The following is an 18,883-nucleotide window of genomic DNA, read 5'->3' on the forward strand; positions in this document are numbered from 1 at the left end:
CCCTGAATCTTTCTACTAGTGACTAACAAAATAGTTCAGATCAACAAAACAGTAAGAGAACAGAGCAACAATGCAGAAGAGTAATCTCACAAAAGAAAACCAGGGGGAAGTCAAAAAGATGAACTAGCCTTAAAAAACCCTTCCAAATGGGGCTGCATTACCATAACAAATGTAAGCAGGCTGTGCATTAGTAGCACTGCCATGATAATGCACAGCCTGGTACAGTTTATTATTTTTAGACTACTGTTAATTTTTATTTATGTATTTAGTTTAAAACAATTGAACTTCTACAAACCATCCTCTCACTGTAAACAGTAACTCCCACCAGAAAATGTTACAATAGTGTGGAGTGTTGGGTCCTTTCTAACCTGGTACACCCCAGGCTGGGCATTTAGCATTAGCTATTCACTCTCACTAAAGATTTTGCATGGATTTCTGTGGTTTCTGCACTTTTAAGATCCCTTGTGTTCATCTCCAAGGGACCTGCCTACTCCTTCAAAAATACCTTGCAGGCTGACTGTCATCTTTGATTCCATTATAAGATTTAAGGTTTGTAGCAATGAGTAGTTCCCTATTTAGATTTTTATAAACAGCAGCAAGATGTCATGGCATTAGAGGTAAATGGAGGAAATTTTAAAATCCCATTTTTCTCCTCCTTTCCTCCTAGCTAGCTGTCATCTTTAACCCCACATCAAAATGCCCCACCCCACAAAAAAACCCACTTAAGCAAAACATAATGACAATTTCCACTTTCTATTAATGAGGCAACAGCATTTCATTGTCAGAACTGTTACATGGGGCTAATATGATGAAGCCAGTCACTCAGAAAACAGCATTTAGGCAATGTGCCCAGGCACATACTGGTATTATACAATGACTACTTTAGGTGGTACAGCTGCACCTTCAGAACATTCTAACTTAAATGCTACACTGGGACTTATCAAAGATATAAACATACCAATTTTTACTCTTCCTCGCTCAGGACCTTCACCCATAACTAAAATATTAGCAGGTTTCTGTGGAAAAAAAAATAAATATACAATACATATACCACGATAAACCTAAACATTAGTCTCTGAAAAGTTAATTAAGTTTTGTTTTGCCAGTTTTAAACCAACTTTGTTTTGATAAAAATGACAAGTTTGGCTGTCACAGTAACGCTGTGCAAGGACCCAGACACAGGCTCTCCCTGACTGCATTCTCCTCTCGTTTCTTCTGGGCATTGCTGTGCTCCAGCAGCACATTCCCTACTCACACCCTGGTGTCTGTCCTCAACATGCACCAGCTGGCAGCCACCCAACTGCTGAGATTTCTACCCAAATTGCCCTAGATCCTTTCAGTGGGAGGCAGTCCCACTGCTGCCCACCACCCCAACCACAGGGATGGGAAGCCAGCTCTACAGCAAGCTTTTCCCAGGGTTATTAGGCACATTTGCACACACATTGCACATAAAAATACACAAGTGAGATACAGATGAAACATATCACTCGATATTGGAGAGAATACCTTATCACTTGATTTTGCAGAGAACACTCATCTAAATTCTTCCTATTTACAAGTGTTTACCAATTCACACAGCTGCAAAACTGGAAAGCACTGCCTTTACGTTATTCTTCTGTCTTTCTTTTTTTTCTTTTACTACGGAGGCAAGTTAAAGAACTGAGCTAGAGTCTGGCTGGCTAGAAAGATGATAACTCACTTCATAATCCTCTATTTTCTGCTGTCCTGTTTCTCATAATCCATTCTCAGCATCTGTAGTCACAGGATTCCTCAACTCCTAACACAGTTTACATAATGAAATCTACAGTGCTTATTTGGAGGGAAAAAAGAAACTCACAAGTAAAGCTGACAATGTATGCCAGACTTGTTCTCAAATGGAGTGATTTAGATACCCATTAGTTCTGTAAATCCTGGACAAAATAGGGATTCCTATTCAGTTGCGACCTCTAAGATTGTAGTAAGGTTGAGTTACAGCTCTTGCTTTGCTTTTCCAGTTTAAACAGATCTGAAGGTAAGAGTACCTGAGCAGAACAGCTCAGACCACCTAAAAGTTAACGTAATAAATTCTACTATCTTTGTGTGGTTTTCTAGACACATTCTAGGATATTCCCAAGTCTTCCTGAATCTATCAGGCTCTAATGTAAACACACATGCAAAGAAGCAGAACACCACAATATGATATCAACCTAGAAGTAACTGCTATTATGTAAAAACAAGGTAGAAAATATTAGCACTTGAGCAAAAATTTTCCTTGAGAAATTAAATTATTGTTGTTTATGAAAGGCTGCAAAATGGATTTCTGAAACTCTACAATCCTTGGACAAAATATGTAAAAAGAACCCGAGGCATTGCATTTCTGAGAACAGGTTAAGGATAGAAAATCTTATCAAAAATGTGGTCAAAAAAGGTGAAATATACTTCATTGTCTTTCCAACAGCAAGAACAACAGATCCAGCTTGTGCTGTATTAGCTCTGTGATTTCCATAAGAAACTGTTCCCCACACCGCCACCACCCCCTTTTGCTTTTTTTTTTAATAAAGGCATATGCTCCAGATAAGTATTGTTTCAACATTAAAAAATGCAGAATGTGGGCACACAGCTCTCAAAGCATTTAATTTAGATTGCCTCTACAAAAGTCCTAGAAATAAACAAACAGCATGCATCTTTAAATTCATAGTTAGTGCTGAACTTTATGGCAATTCAATCCGCTAGGTATGAAAATACATCATTTCACCAAAGAAATCTTTCTATTGCTACACTGTGACTCAAAGAACAAATCCACATCTTTTACAAAACCTGCTTCAATATATATGGGGTGTTAAGCTACATGTCTAATTATCATGTTTTCATTAGAGTTAACAATATATTACACAGGCACTAGAATTTTTCAGATATATAATACATGGACATAATACATCAAGTACCATTTTTCCCCCTTCAAGTTCACAGCTTGATAATACTCTACAAAAATGCTTTTAACATCTTCATGATATTTCCACCTTAAAATATTTTACTGTTTGGATTTTGGTAAGGACAAGAAGTCCTATTCACACAAAGACTGTCACATGTATTATACCATATGACCAATAAGCCCAGCACTGGGTAACAATTCCTGCACCAAAGATCTCCTACCCTAAGTTCAAGGCAGGTAGAGATGAGAAAGCTCAGTAAGACAGTACTAGTCAGCAAAGTAAGTATCAACAGCTTGATGCACACTCAAATTTTCGAAGTTACAGGACATACTTAACAATAGAGACAATTCAGAAATCTGTGTAGGAGTATTCTAAAGCAGCAAGATAAAAAAGAACCCTCAGTTGGTCTGAAATATTCAGTAAACCTTTTTCTAAAGCCACAAGTCCTTCACTGAAAACAGCTCTGTTTGGAACACAAGATTTTTCCTACAGACAAAAATATTTATGTAGTCACATCACTGTAAAAATATATCAGAGTTAAAAAAAAAAAAAAAAAAAAAAGTAAATTACATGGCTTATTCTGGAGTCTTCCATTTCTAAAATCATTGTATGCAGAGACTGGAACAATTTTTTGTTCAAAAAATTTTCCAAACAAGACCATTCAACTTAAATTTAATAGGGGGATATCTACTAGAAATCAGTATAGGAGTAGTATTGATACCTAAATACTAAGCATTTTGAATAATCCCTGAAAAACACTGAAGTCCACTAACAAAAGTGAATACATGTGTCAGGAATTATTGTTACACATCTTTTAATCAAGTCCACTATCTGAAGATAAAAAACCTCAACAAGTCCTCAGAGTTGTCTACTTGGACAACTCATTACACATTAGAAATTTATTTGCAAAGAAAAATAAGCAGTCATTAGAAGCAGAAGGGAGAAATTTGGATAAGCATTAGTTGAATTTGTTAATTTTCAGTTTAATTCTAATTATCCAGAGAAAATTGAAGTTGAAACTGCCTATTCAAATCACTTGGGCTGAGCAAGTGAAGCAAAATCTTTTAGAAATTCTTATACTGTATTCTGAAAATACTCTACTTTAAAGCAGCTATATTTTTTTTTATAACTACAAATTACCAACTAAAGTCCCTAATTTTTGTACTAATAAAGGAATAATTACTTTTGTCATCCAGTGAAATAATCTGTGCATGCCAGACAAATGCTAATGAGGAACCTGTTATGAAACTAAACCAAATGTGAAGAGCCATGCAGCGATGTACAGCTGAATATTTCAGAGACCAACAAAAGTGTCTGGCAATCCCACAGAACTAAATTCAAGAAAAATCACCCTTCTCCTCCCAAATCCACCTCAGCAGCAGAGGGAGAGCTCATTCTCATGAAATGGCACAGCACTAAATCTTATCTTGTCCTGTATTTGCCTTTGTAGGACTCCTCTTTATGATTCCTAAACAAATCCTCTTGTGTATTTAATCACTATTACTGCTGAAAACACACTGATATATCTTTAGGTACTTCTAATTTAACAATTATTTGCGAAGTGCAAAAAGAAATTCTGAACAGCAGGCTAATTTTAACCAAGAGAGGTAAAAACCCAAAGAGGTTCACAGATCTGTGAAGAACTTGAGACAGTCACCTTTACCTATCTGCCTGATCTCACACGGTACTGCTCACGGTCACCCTGAAGTCTCTGGTGATGAAGGCTGCACAACTCCCATGCAATCTTGTCTCTTTCACTCTTCTCCATTGCAGTGTTCCTCCTTTCCTTCTAACACCACAAACAAGGTTAGTCCCCTTGCCTCTTCTTCGTTAGCAGAAGGCAGACAGCCACTCCTTCACTGCAAGAACTTCCAACACTTCCTGGGACAAACATCTCTCTTCAGTCCTATTACCTAGATAAAAAAAACCCTGAAGCCCTCTCCTGCTATGTTTCTTGGTAGGCTATTTTTGTTTCTGGATCTATGCTCATTCTTGCTGATTTCCTCTAGCTGCTCTGCCTTGGGCCACCCATTTCTTTGAACTCCAGTGCTGCAAATTACACACTGCTCCTGCTGAGGCTTCACTAATGCTAAATGCAGTGGAGAGATTATTTTACATGCCTTGCACAGCATCTTCCACTCTGTATGATCCCAGTATGGTATCCTGCCTCACTGCATAAGGCTATTGATGCATGTTAAGGTTACCAGCTGTGCATTTTCTTCATATCTTTTTGGCAGAACTACTACTATGAACAAACGCTGCAGTCACATACTGCTTCTTAACATATACTGAAAATGTTTGTGTTCTATCACAGAAGGGAAATTAGACTTCAGAACTTATCTGAATCGCTGTCTTGAAGGCAAAAATGCAAACAAAATTAAAATTATACCAGCCTATGTCATGATGAGATGTGACAAAAAGAAAAAACCATCATTCCTGCTGCTCAGAGGAAGTTATTATGGAAGCAGGAGATGATTATTTATTCCAAATTTGTATATGAAGTATCTGGAAATCTCAGAACATTGTCTCATGCTCCTGGAAAAGTATTTTGGTGTTAGGCCCTCCTTTCACTAAGCTTTACTCACTAAAGCAGTGAGGAAAGAACTGGGCATTTTTAGACAGCTTAGCCATTGCAATTTTGATACATAGTATTTTAAGCATCAAACCAGTCTGCAGGAACTGCTATTCCACACAGGCTTTGCTACTAGTCTGTTTCTGAAATCACCAGTTTTCAACGACAGATTTTAAACATCGGTATCAGTGAGTCATCCAAACTCCTTTGAATTACCTACTATGATATTGTCAATGCTACCTCCTCCCCATCCACATTATTAACTGCTTGCAACATTTCTATGTATGCTAATAAACAGACTCCTACTCTTTACACATCCTTTTTAACGCACCTTTTAATAAGGTTTCAGTATAATCCTAACCAATTTTCATTTGGATAATCCAATACTTACGAGTTGGGCTGCTAAAACATTACACTCTATAGGATTCACAATGATCGAGTGAGTCACACCAGGGATATTTGTTAACTCCTGGTATTTGTGCATCCTTACTGGCTGTGGGACCAGTTTACAGAACCGGCCATGCCATCCATTTCCACCTGTGATGAGCCATGATAATTTATAAGAACATAATACTGGTTTTCAATTTAAAAAAAAAGAGCAGGTTAACTTTAAAAGAACCATACTAGACAAAGGGCTTTTATCCCTAAATTATTTTGCTTTTGCAACTATGACTTCAACAATGATTCTATTATGATTTATAGTGAAAGACTTCTTTATACTTTAGACTTCAAAGTATCATACAAAACAATATAGGAATTATAATCTATATTAAACAATATATATTTAAAAACACAACCCCACAATCATACAAAACCATAACCGAACTTCTTCAGCTGTATTTGAGAAAATGTCTGTGAAGCATGAAACACAAGTAAATTAAAAATGTCTTGCTGAGAAGAAAAAATTCAAAAAGGTTTTGAAAGACAACTGCAAGGGCTTAGCAAGTTGCAGCCTGCTCAGAAGAACACTTTTGTGGCACGGTGGTAGAAATTGTAATATACTGATCTGGTTTATCACTTCCCAGTCAGGTCCTCTGACAAGAAAAGCTGCACAGCAAAACCCACTAGCCTTCAGCTTGGCTTGCAAAATTCACACCCCATCTCAAGGTCTGTGACTCTCAAAAGAGTCAATGTTTATGCTTCTTCCAGCACATCTCTAACAACCTTGTTATCTTTAAGCAGACATAACCTACATCACAATACTTCCTTATTATCAAGGTGGTATGATCTCTTATTGCATTCTTAAGGACTGCAGCTGTCCTTTTGGATCAGTTTAAAGTTAGAGAAGATAATTTCATTTTCATTCCAAAATAATTAACTTTTCTTTCCACTTTTACAAAACTGACTACTTCAACACTAAATAGTACTCTAGCACAACAGCAGTGACAATATAACCTTATTCAAATGATAGTATCAGCATTTTTCTGAAGTTAATTGCTTTCCTTGAATTCAAAGATGTTCATTTTCTTTTGCAACTGACTGGGGCTTTAAAACATATTATAATCAAAAGACCACTACAAACACTGGTGAAAACAACGGCTCCATAGAATATTTTAATGTTCAGATTTAATACATGTTTTCTGATTACATAACAAATTGTAAAAAGCACTGCAAAATTAAGAAGGCCTGTTTTAATGTAATACTTCCTGTGCATTATCTTCTTATAAAGAATATCCCAGAGCTCTTTAAAACAAATAAATTGAGCATCTAAATAAAATTCTCTTTAAAACTAAGAGCCATTAAAATTACCAGTTACAGCCAAACAAAAACAAACCCCTAAATTATCAAAGCACACATGTCCAAAAATTTTAAAAGTACAGGAAGTATTTGGATAGGATAGAAAATAGAGGGATGCTGTATCTATGCCAAGGAGGCCTTCTGCTAGTTACCATCAACCATATTTTATCTCTGTTTCAGCCTGATGAAAGCTGTTAGTCTCACTACTATGTTTTTAGGCTCTGAACACACTCCAAAAATTTTCTTTCACTGCTGTCACTCAATTACTGCCAACTTGGGGCACTGTAACTTATTAAAAGCTTGCACACTGCCTAATACACAGACTTTTCTCACTTTCACTGGAACTCAAGCCGAATAAAAAAATTAATTACTCTTTTCAGGCCAACTCTTTCACTCCCTAGAAATGTCAGCACAAGTAGCAGGGCATGGCTTTCTGTACCAAGACTCAAAGCAAGGAAAGGTGGCTATCATAGGCAAAAATATTATTATAGCAGGAAAACATACCATGTCAAACATCATTAACAAGCTTAATACATTAAAATGAACATGAAGAAATGTATTTCCTATGGGTTTTGCTACAGCAGCGATTACTCTGTCCATAGGTTAGAATGACTCTGGATGCTGTGGACACATCAGAGCAGGATCAAATGCAAGAGGAGAACAGGCTCTGAAACCAGTTTTTAGGCAGTATGTTATTCTATATATAATTCCATCTCCCTTTTAAATTCAAAGTTCTGCCTCACAAAGTAAGGATTTGAAATGTGTAATAAAAACTCAGTACTATTTTTGCTCAGTAATTTTGTTAGAGCGGTTTCCGTGGGGTAACAGGCATTGAGTAGTACTGTAATCTCACACATCCCAAACAAAACTTTCACACAAAGGCAGAGAATTGTCTTATTTATTCATTGGTTTACATGGAGGTGTGTTAACCCTTGCCATTTTCCTTTAAAAGCCCTACTTTATTGTTGTTTTTAATTTAAGTAATAATTTCATTACTTCCATACCACCCTACTTGTACGGACTATAAACAACTTCTCCCTCATCTGGATTAAGAAAAAATACCAAAGGTGAAAAGCTTATGTAATTTACTACTATGCACTTTCCAGTGGTTGCATGGGCCTTGCCTGTGTTAAGAGCACTTCTGTGCACAGAACAAATACAGTATTTCAAACTACATCCCAAGTATCCCTTTTGTGTCACTCACAGTCACAGTAAGACAGATGAACCTGGGAGCTCATAAAGAATAAGCTTTTACATAGGATGTGTCCTATTCATAATGATTTTTTAAATCTCCTTGGATTAGAGTTACTCAAAGGACTGTTTTCTCATCATCCTGTCCACTATATCATGAATATAGATCATTCATACAGAATATAGCATTTTCTTTGTACAGCAGACTGCAGTGAAAACACTTCTTATGGCTATTTCCCATATTCTGAACAATCTTTTCCAGAACCTTAACGAGGTACTTAGGAGGTGTCTCTAAAATCATACCCTAGGGTTTTTACTAAATCCTGCTGAAGGGTTTTTATTGACTAAACTTTACAGGCACATTTATGATCAAAAAGCTTCTGGTGCTCCATACTTCTCTTAGGTCAGAACCACAAGTTATGCTGGTATTTTTTCCAGCTAGTACAGCTCATCACCTTTATGGCAGGAATTAGATCTGAAATTTCTAGCACACCTTTCCTCTGCAGAACTCTTACCTCTATTTGTATTTACATACATAGATATGAGAGCTCCTGCAGCCAGTTTAGTGTAACCACTGGGATGACTGAGTCTGCCTTCAAACAGTGAAGGATTACTTACATTACTCTTCCCAGCACCACAATCAGGTATCTGGCCATCTTGGAAAGCCAGCACATGAAAAATAACAGCCTAGTAACGAAAGAACAAATTTATAGCTACAGAAAATAAAGAAATCTAATACAGTCTGCCCAGTAGCTGACGTATTTTCCTCCCTCCATGTGTCATATATATGCAGATAAATATAAGTAATCATCTACAAATTATATTCCTCAATATATTACTTATATTACACTATTCTACTTCAGTTATCAATTTACTTAAAATGACCTGGAATTTTAAAAAGTCAAAATATTTCTAAGCTTGAAAAAAATCAAAATAAGTATTTCAGCATTTGTCCCTGGTTCCACCATCAATACACTTCTCCCAGAAGACGTGCCCTCCTCTGTATGACATTTGCTTTTCATGACATTTGAAAGAAATGGTCTGTTTTGATACCGCATCTTTCTACCAAAGGCACCTGAAATTTGCTAACAGATACAAAGATCACTTGAGGAAACTAAGAACCAGCATGCCCAGGTAAGCCTCCTTAAGCAATCACACAATATCAACATAATTTTCTTTTTATTATAAAACATGCAACACAACTTGCATTTTCTAAACTATTTTTTCCTAGAGACTGTAGAAGCCATGCTATCATTTTGCACATCTACAACTCTAAAGCACCACTTTGTCTCCAGCTTAGAAATCAATATGCAATATGAAGACACATGTGTTTCTGGTGCTGTAATTAAATGCATATTCCACCAGACAAGGACAAATTTCCTAAAGGCACAGAAAAGGCCTGTATTGATTACATATCCTGTAAGGCAAAGATGCAAATAGTTATAAAGATCAGCTCTGAAACATTTAATTTAGTCCTGAAGGGCTCCAGAGGAATGAGGAAAAAGATTCAAATTTGGAATTTCTCTTTTGCAACAGTTTTCACTGCCTGTTAACTGGTCCAAGACTGCTGGTTAAAATTATTCCATGTATAATGATGTACAAATGTCAGGGGGAAAAAATTGTCTGCTTCCATTGTTTCTTGTGTCTGACAGTTCTGCAGCAGATAAGGCAAAAATATCTCACTAAAGCATCAATAATCATGTAATGCAATTTCATGACTACAAATCCTCATCGGTGTTGTACTTGTCTGTTCCTAACATATCCGGTGGCAGTTGAATAAGTAGTCTTACTTTTTCCATTTATTTTCTGCACCTTGTACTTCTTTCATGTCAAAGTCTACAATGATTTCGGAATGCCAAAGTCAGAGACTTTACCTGCACTTTAGCAAAGCCCCTCTTATAATACATATATTGTTCCACCTTGACCTTCCCTTTAAACTTTGGACAAAAATTGTATTTACTCTAGTTTCAAAACAAGATATATCCATCAATAGAGGAAAAAAAATTATGTCAGTATGACTGCCAGTTTTAAACATGAAGGTTGTGAGAACTGGGTTTTATTACCACAGAGGATTAATTATTTTGAGAATTATTGATGGTAAAAAAATACTGAGCTAACAAGAAGAAAAACTAAATTTAGGTTCCACCAGACAAAATGCAAGTCAGTAACCCAGACACAATGATGTAGTCAGGCCTTTTGGAACACCTGCAGAAGATAATAAAAGGCTACAAAAATTACAAACAGGGCTGGACTTGGCAATCAAGCAAATGGGGCTTTGAAAAAAGCAGCAGTCTAAGAAAGGTAGATTTGAAAAACCTGTACCTGGAAGAGATATTTCTGACCTTTCCTTGCACCCCTACTTTCACTTAAATCAAGAAAATAAATGAGCTTTTCACTTGCAATCAGCTTTTCACTTGCATCAAATGTTCCCCTATTCAGCACTTCAACTTCATCTTTGTATAAACTGGAATCCAACAGCATTGTGTGATAAAAGATTATCAAATAACTTTTAGGACTGATTTAGCATTTTTTCTAAACACCAGTTGCTTGAATAAAAATTTTCAAGTGTTATCTGTTCATCTCATGTATTACATACATCTTGGAGTCTTTACTACTCTTTCACAATCCTAACTTAAAACTTGTTAAATGGCCTTGCCTTTTCTTTTAAGTCCTAAAGCTAAAGATGATCAATCTGTAAAAAGCTGTGAAAGACTACATGCAGATTCAAAAATTGCTTAAAGGGACAAGCCTGTGAATTAAAACAAAATAAAATCATTTCACTACCTTTAAAGGTTGATTTACAAAATCACCAGGAAGTCTTGCAGTGATGGTCCAAACACAACTGGAAGAACAGACTGAACAGCTTCTTTTCATTTATATTCTCCATTTGATCTTAGTACTGAGCACCTTCAGTGAAGAATGAAAAATAAAGGCCTGATAGCTTAAGGCTTGGGTATAGCTTTCTAGAGATATTGCCATTACATAAATGTTTCATACCAAACAAGTGATGATCCAGTAGAAGTGTATCTTTCATTTTTTGACCATACTGCTTCCAGAAAGGTTTTAGGGAATACATCATTGTATTACTCAGGAAAAGAAAATGGCACCATGTCATACCTCTCATCATACTGCAGTCATTTTGCAAGATACGTTGCAAAAATGTCATGCTGCACTTCAAAAATTGGCTACTTCACTGTTTTTTTTCACACTGTTCCTTATTCCTTGGGAGCTATTTGATCTTTCATACTCATGTCACACCTGCTCCCACACAGCCCACCCTTGGTACCTGGCATCTCTTCTCTTGATTTGTCATAGGCTGGATTTTAGACTTTGAAAGAGCAGTAATTGAATTTTTCAGGACAAATCAAATGGTGAATATACAACTTATCCACAGAATGGCCGAGGCTGGAAGGTGCTGCTGGAAATCATCTGCCAGCTTGCTGAGGGTGTGCTCCATCTCATTGTTCAGGTTACTAATGATGATATTAAACAGCACTTGTGATATGCAATAGAGTTAATTCATGCTGTAGCAGTAGGTATGTGTGGGTATAAAATATTGTAGAAGTTATGCCTTCTAACCACTCCAGCCAGGAGCAGAGTTCTATTCAAATTGTAACTAATTCCGGGCAGCGGTCCAGATAATATCAGGCCTGTGAATGGGACCATCCTGGACAATCAGCGATGACTTCCTTGGCACCTACACCTGGGAGATAACATCGGGGCCTTCCTGGCCCATGATTAATTGCAGTGTCCCAAGAACTTCAGGAGACTCAGACCTGCCCTGAGTGCATCTGTGGAACTCAGAACAGATACAAACTTATTACATGTGAAAACAAACTTTGCCTGGATGCTCAGACACTTGTCTGAAAACTGGACCCGTCTTTGTCTATTTCAACATATGTATAGAAATGGATTTGCAGTGGAAGAAGTGAATAGAAAGATGTGGTCATCTGTGCCTCAGGCAGAATAAACTGTATATAAACTGGATGCTGGACACACTAGGGGTGAACCTTTGGGGGAACGCTGTCTCTGTCGGGCAAACCTCTGGTTTCACCTGGCGCCTGTTCCCGGGACTGACGCTGTCCTGACTGTGGTGGTTGCTCGAAATTCTATTGTTTTTGTAATTGACCCAATAAATCGTTGTAAAATTTTTATAAATTTGGCTATCAATTTGATCATTTATAACAGCGCTGAACTCAGAATCAGCCTGTGGGACACTCCACCAGTGACTGGTGTCCAGCTTAACTTGGCGGCACTGGCCACAACCCTTTGAGCCCTTCAACTGCTCCCGATTTCCATGCCCTTCACTGTGCACTTCCTGGTGTGTACTTCGCTAGCTTGTCTGCAGGGCTGGATGGGATGCAGGGCTGAAAGCCTTACTGCAGTAAGCAACACTCCCTGCTGTTAGCCCATCCATTGAGCTCGTCATTGAAGGCTTTCAGGCCAGGTACAATCTCCCCTGCATAAAAATCCAAGCTGACTACTCTCAATCACCTTGGTATCTTCCAAATGTTTGAAAATGGCTTCCAGGAGGATGTGATCCATCACCTTTCCAGGGATCAAGGCAAGAGTGACTGGGAATGTAATTTCCCAGACCCTCCTTGAAGACTAGAGTGACATTTGCTTTCTTCTCCTCAGGAGCTTCCCCTGATGGCTATGACCTTTCAAAGAGAGTGGTCTCACAATTAGTTGCATATATGAATATGAAGCACAAGATTTGATATATCTCTATGGGCTTCTCTACAGTGAACTCAAAGATCTCTCACTGCTTTTCCAACTAGAAGACTGGAAGCAATTCAACAATATTCTCTATTTCTACCTTTAAACATGCATTTGTACAAAACTGACAGACATTACTCAGTCAAAAGTTTCACCTAATCAGCTATTTTTTCAGAGTTTTTGGATTACTTCTCTTTTTTTTTTTTTTTAATCACTGGCACGAACACCAAATACTGAAATTTTGCAGTCTCTTGATAACTTCTACATTTTCATTACTTACTGGTTTGAAAGTGTAATCTAATACATTAAGAAGGTGCTCAGAAAGGCAGGCAAGGGAGTAGTCATGCTCCCTTTAAACAGAAAAATTAAGAAACCCTAGATACTATTATTTCAACTATGGAATATTTAGAACTATAGTAAAGTACAACTTACAGGAAAGCATGTGATTAGAAGCACATGCAAGAAAATAAAGTTCTGCCAGACACACTGTTCTTTTGTGATCTCATGAAAGTACATACCTAATGAAAAACACCTTGAAAACAAAAATCTTGGGAAATATTAACAGCTGACAACCAGAAGAGTGATTGGGTTTGGATTGCTGGGAGTTTTTTTCTCTTCTGAAAGCAAATCATCAGCAAGTCATTATAACACCTTTTGGGAAATAACACCTATTACTTGTCGATCTACTTGGAGTAGAAAATCACCCTACTTTTTAAAGCTGCAGACTTATTTCTAGTAATGTGCACTATTATTACTTTCTTCTTTTCAAGTATTTAGGTTCAATCTTTCAAATGACCACAGCTTTGAAAGTTTTACAGGAAGACAGAAGAACATGACTTTTTTTTGTAAAATAATCCTTAAAACTGACGGGGAGACATCCTTGGATTCTAGAGTGCTAATGAGGAAAATTGTTAATTGCCAAGGTAAAAATTCCATATATTTAACTTTGCCTAAAGGACATATTTAAGTGATTCACTTTACAGAGCCTGTAAAGTAACTAAGATCCTGTCTAAACAAAGACTCTGGCAGAGGCTTTTCCTCATTCCTTGTTAAAAGAACATCTTTAATTTTCTCACTAATCCCAAACATGGTCGCAGGTATCCCTGGGAAGAGTCCAGATCTCAGGAAGCGCCGCACCAACTGTAATAAAGCCTGACTGCCTCAAAGCTTTTTAAAAGCCAGTGCTCGTCCCAGAGCAGCCCTCGAGCTGAGCTGAGCTGCTCAATAGGAACACCTTCCCCACACTGCACTGCTGCCACTCTGCAAATCACCACAGTGACACAATCCCAGGCTAACTAGGACAGGGATGTTATTGACAAAGGCAAAGAGACTGTTAATTCCTTTGGCAAGAGACAGGAGGAGAAGAATGGGAAGCAGAAGTCCAGCACTCTGTTCCCTACTTCCATACCTCACTTGCCAAGTGGTAATTCATCTGTTCAACACCCACTCACACCAGGCACAAAGAAATAGGCCAGAGAATGGAGTCTGAAGATTTAGGAACAAAAATAATTTTATACTACTGTCCCAGATTCAGTACTACAAGGCATGTGAGATTTCCTCTAGGTTTTTTTTGCTGGAGTTTTTTGGGGGTGGTGGTGGTATGCTTTTAAGCACTGCTGCACCATGGAAGTATTTCAAATAGCTTAGGTGCCAATTCCATTATTAATGTAAATTGTAGACTAATCTTACTTACTCTCACCACACAGAAGCTGTGGAGGGGTGCTCATCTTTACCTAAAACTGGATCCTGACTGTGTAGATAGGACTACTACCAAACCAATTAGAGATGCAGTTTCAAATGCTAACAGGCATAGCTTAAAAGTTATTGTACCATGCAAAAGGACCTCTACTTTGAGCCCATTACTTGAAAAAACCTTCCAAGCATGCTGTGAAGTGCATGCTGTCTTTTCCCTTGCTGTTGAAGTTGCATATTGATGAAAACACATCTATGGCAAATCTTCGGCTTATGCTTATTTTTAGTGTGGAATAAGAACTTTGAGTAAAGGAAGAAGCATGATAGCTGCATATTATAAAGTGGAAAAAATACTCAAAAAAGTAGTCAGCAAAATGCAGTATGTTACAAGCATGCTTGATAACTAAATTCAAAATATTATTAAAACTATAATTGATGCACTTTGTGGTAATTATATGAAGTGTTCTTATTTCCTTCCTGCTACAGTCAGAGCATGAATAAACAATCTGCTTTCAATTGCTCTCAGCCATGAAATTTAAAGAGGCTGAAGAATACGCAAGTCAAACAAGAAATTTTAAAAGGGCTAGCATTTATTTCTTGAAAAATTTTACTGGTACATTTCAAAAACTTACAGAAAAGTTAACTACTCAAGCACAGTAGTATTCAAGGCAGTATTCAAAGGCAAATACAATCAACATCTCCCTGCTCTGATGGAAATTGTGAATTGGCTTTCAGGTACCCAGTGGAAGAAAACAGTCAAGTATTTTAAGTTACTGCAAAGATTTGTACACATTTCCTTTGTAAAAGGCGCACCATGACCACAAACCCCACAAAAGACAATTGTTGTCTTCCAACAGATTTTACTGTTTCATGCAGAATTCAGTCACTTTATACAAACCTTACATGAGTTGAGATTTCTTGATTTCCACATTGTGAAGAAAAATTTCAGTCTAAGTTTGTGTGATTTCAACAGCTGCTACATTTTACTGCCCAGGTTGTAGCAAGAAAGGAGTTGGTTTATGCCATATTTTGTTTCTGATTAGAGAAGTCAAAATCTAAAAAAAACTCCAAAAAATTAGCTACCTAAAATCTAACTCGACTCAGATGTCTTAAAAAAACACACACACAAAAAAAAACCAACAGAAAACCGAGGAAATCTGCAGTTAGACAGAAGATAATTATATAGATAATCCATACCTATAAAAAAATTCCTTATCCAATGAGAGAATAATAGATTTTTTTGCCAAGTACTATACTCCTACCAGCCCCAAGCATCATCACTCTTATCACTCTAATAATAAGAGTATATGACATGAAAGCAAGCATGTTACTTCAGCAGCTCTGTGGGGTGTATCTAAACCCGGGAAAACAAAATATCTAGAAACTACAGCAATACCTATCGTTTAAAGGCACAATAGGAGTTGAAATTGATGATCTAACACTGATATTCCTGAAGAATAATGTTACAGGTATCCTGGAATAGAAAGCCACACCTAAGCATTCATGTCAGTTATGCTGCTTTGAATCAGAATGTTAGTGAAGTCCCAATTCTCAATCTTAACCACCAGGTCCCTGTCTTTCCAAGACAAAACACTAAGTAGAATCCCTTCTCTTACTCGGGTTGTTTCCAGACCCCATTAAAAGAAAGTAAGCATTGGCAGGTGCAATTGTCTTTTGTTCTGCAGGAAACATGTGCCTTCTGAAATCAGCTCAAACTGGAGAGTTTTGAAATAACAAGTCCAAAGGTTTCCATGGACAAGGCAGCACAGGCAGCCCCTGTACAGCTCTTACAGGATTCTCACCAACACAGCTTGACAGGGTTCCAGTGGGAAGACCTCTCAGTCTCTGCCTCAAGCTTTTGGTCTCTTCCTCAGATTACCAAAAGACAGCCAATTGTGATGGTGGATTTTCTGCTGGAAGGAAATTTCATGCTGGACTGAGACCACCAACTCATTTCACAAAACATAAGATGGCAGTAGGTTTTTGCAGTTGCCAACTTAAACCGTATCTGAGCTACAGCCCTAGATGTGAAAGGCTCTGTAATAAATTACCAATCTCCTGAGCCATCCAGTTAACAACATGCTTGGTTTTCTTTTAAGCATTATTTCACGTTCATAAATTTTCCGAAACTGTAGAAAGTAATACATTAGAAAAATTTATATTCTTGATGACAAATCATCTGCTACCTGTATGTCTCTTAAAAATAAAGTTGGCTAAGTAGTAACATGCACTATGTATTTCTATATTATGTTTTGCTCCACTACTTCATGAGTCATGACAAAACCACCAGAATCTTTTTGACTTTTTCCCCTCAGTGCTGAGGCTTTTGTTCCATTTCTAAAACCAGGAGCAAATTAAAATCATCCACACAATCACTGCAATAAAGCAAAGTTTCCTTGTACTTCAGTTCTGAAAATGCTATTTATCAGAGGGATACCTTTTGCCTTCCATCCAAATGGAGAAACTGGCACTCTGTAAAAGCATTTATCAGGCATGAAAATAGATGTCAAAAAACTAGTCCTTGACCACATTTCCAGGAACACTATTAAAGCTATTTCAAAGACAAAAAGTGACTCTGGAGGAGTAGTAAGGAAGCCAGACTTACTTCACTAAACACAGAATATCACTGGCAATACTGACTCATAGGAATGAAAGGTCAAACTAACATAAGAGTATCATATATAAGTGGCACACTTAGAAGTAAATTGAAAAAAAAGAATGCTATCAAAGAGTAACAGCTACAGACGAGTGGATCAGAGAAATTACCCAATTTCAAGACAACAGACAAAAAAGACCAGTTACTGTGGGCCTGTTTTGAAGGCAAATATATAACAATTGCTGTGATTCACCAGTTGAAAAGAATTTGCTGGTTAAAGACACTAACTCAGGTTAAAAACGTTTTCCTTATATTGTAGTTTGAATGAACATTAGTCTACTTGCAGAAATCATCTAAAGTTGGTGTGGCTATATTGCTGGTAGATTATAAACATTAGTAAACAATAATGGCTTTGAAAAATCACTTTCCTACATTAAACTGATGATTTCAGAAAAAAATCTTTTTTCAGCAATTCTTACAGCCAGTCATTCTCCCCCACCTACACCAAAGCTGTATTTAGTTATTTCTCTTGCCTGCAGGGGTACAGGCATTTTCTGTACCTCAATGTGCCTGTTATTTAAATAACCCATTTAAAACAGTTTATTTAGAAAATCAAAAAACATAAACAGCCATCTGATACACTTGCTCACATAAGCATATCAGATCACAGCCAGCTTTTAAAATCCACTCTACTAATCAAGGCCGTCTGACTGCAGTGTAAAAATATATATTTATTAGTACGTGCTCTTAGCACCAAGGCTTTTGTTTCCCAGTGGTTTTTCATTAAGAAAAACAACCCTTGCCCTCAATCATCATCCCAGTGCTAAAACCCATTGAGGATCCACTTACCAAATCCCTGTGTAACACCCAGTTAGCATGCAGGTAGTGAATACCATCTAGGATCTGATATAACAGCGACTTCACCATTCCCCGAGGTAACTGAACTGGTTTCTTGTTTGCTTTAGAAGCCCTGTGAAACTTGATTATATGCTGCAAAGGGGAAAAAAGAAATGAAAATAAAAGAAGTGCAATGTTTACACAAAAAGATTGCCATCAACTCCTTACACAAACTTCTTAGGGGTTTTTCAACCTTTCATGATTTGTTTTCCAAACTAGAAACATGGGCCTGAAGTACTAAAAAATTAATACTGTACTTAGTAAAGTGATCACCATCCCAAAGCAATCTCTCAAAAATTAAGCTGGTTTTTGCTGTGGTTTAACCCCAGAACGCAGCTAAGCCCTGCAAAGTATGAGGAATACAAAACCAATATGACCATCAAAACACATTTCCTTTTAGATCACTGATCTTTCAGGTTTTAGAGGTATTTTTGTTTCGGGAGTCTTTTTGTTAAGATAGGCTGATATCCTGTACATCAAATCACAGAATTACAAGTGTATTACCTCCTACATTATTTTACTTCTAAGTTTCCTCCTACAGTAATAATGACTGTAACATTCAACAGC

The 18,883-nt window shown here is 37.2% G+C and overlaps 1 protein-coding gene across 4 annotated transcripts in view; it reads right to left on the reverse strand.

Annotated features, from left to right (window-relative positions):
* The window catches only part of CDK8 (cyclin dependent kinase 8), a 68,941-nt gene that overhangs the window by 16,710 nt on the left and 33,348 nt on the right, over window positions 1-18,883 (reverse strand). For 3 of the 4 annotated variants that reach the window (XM_058018659.1, XM_058018658.1, XM_058018657.1), the window contains exons 4-5: window positions 18,269-18,409; window positions 959-1,016 (exon numbers count right to left, since the gene is read on the reverse strand). In XM_058018659.1, the coding sequence (XP_057874642.1) occupies window positions 959-1,016; window positions 18,269-18,409 (199 nt within the window). Of the gene's footprint in view, window positions 1-958; window positions 1,017-18,268; window positions 18,410-18,883 lie in introns of those variants that run through there. The other variant, XM_058018660.1, reaches the window with a different exon arrangement.

Source organism: Melospiza georgiana, chromosome 2 (assembly GCF_028018845.1).
Source record: "Melospiza georgiana isolate bMelGeo1 chromosome 2, bMelGeo1.pri, whole genome shotgun sequence".
NCBI classification, from domain to species: Eukaryota; Metazoa; Chordata; class Aves; order Passeriformes; family Passerellidae; genus Melospiza; species Melospiza georgiana.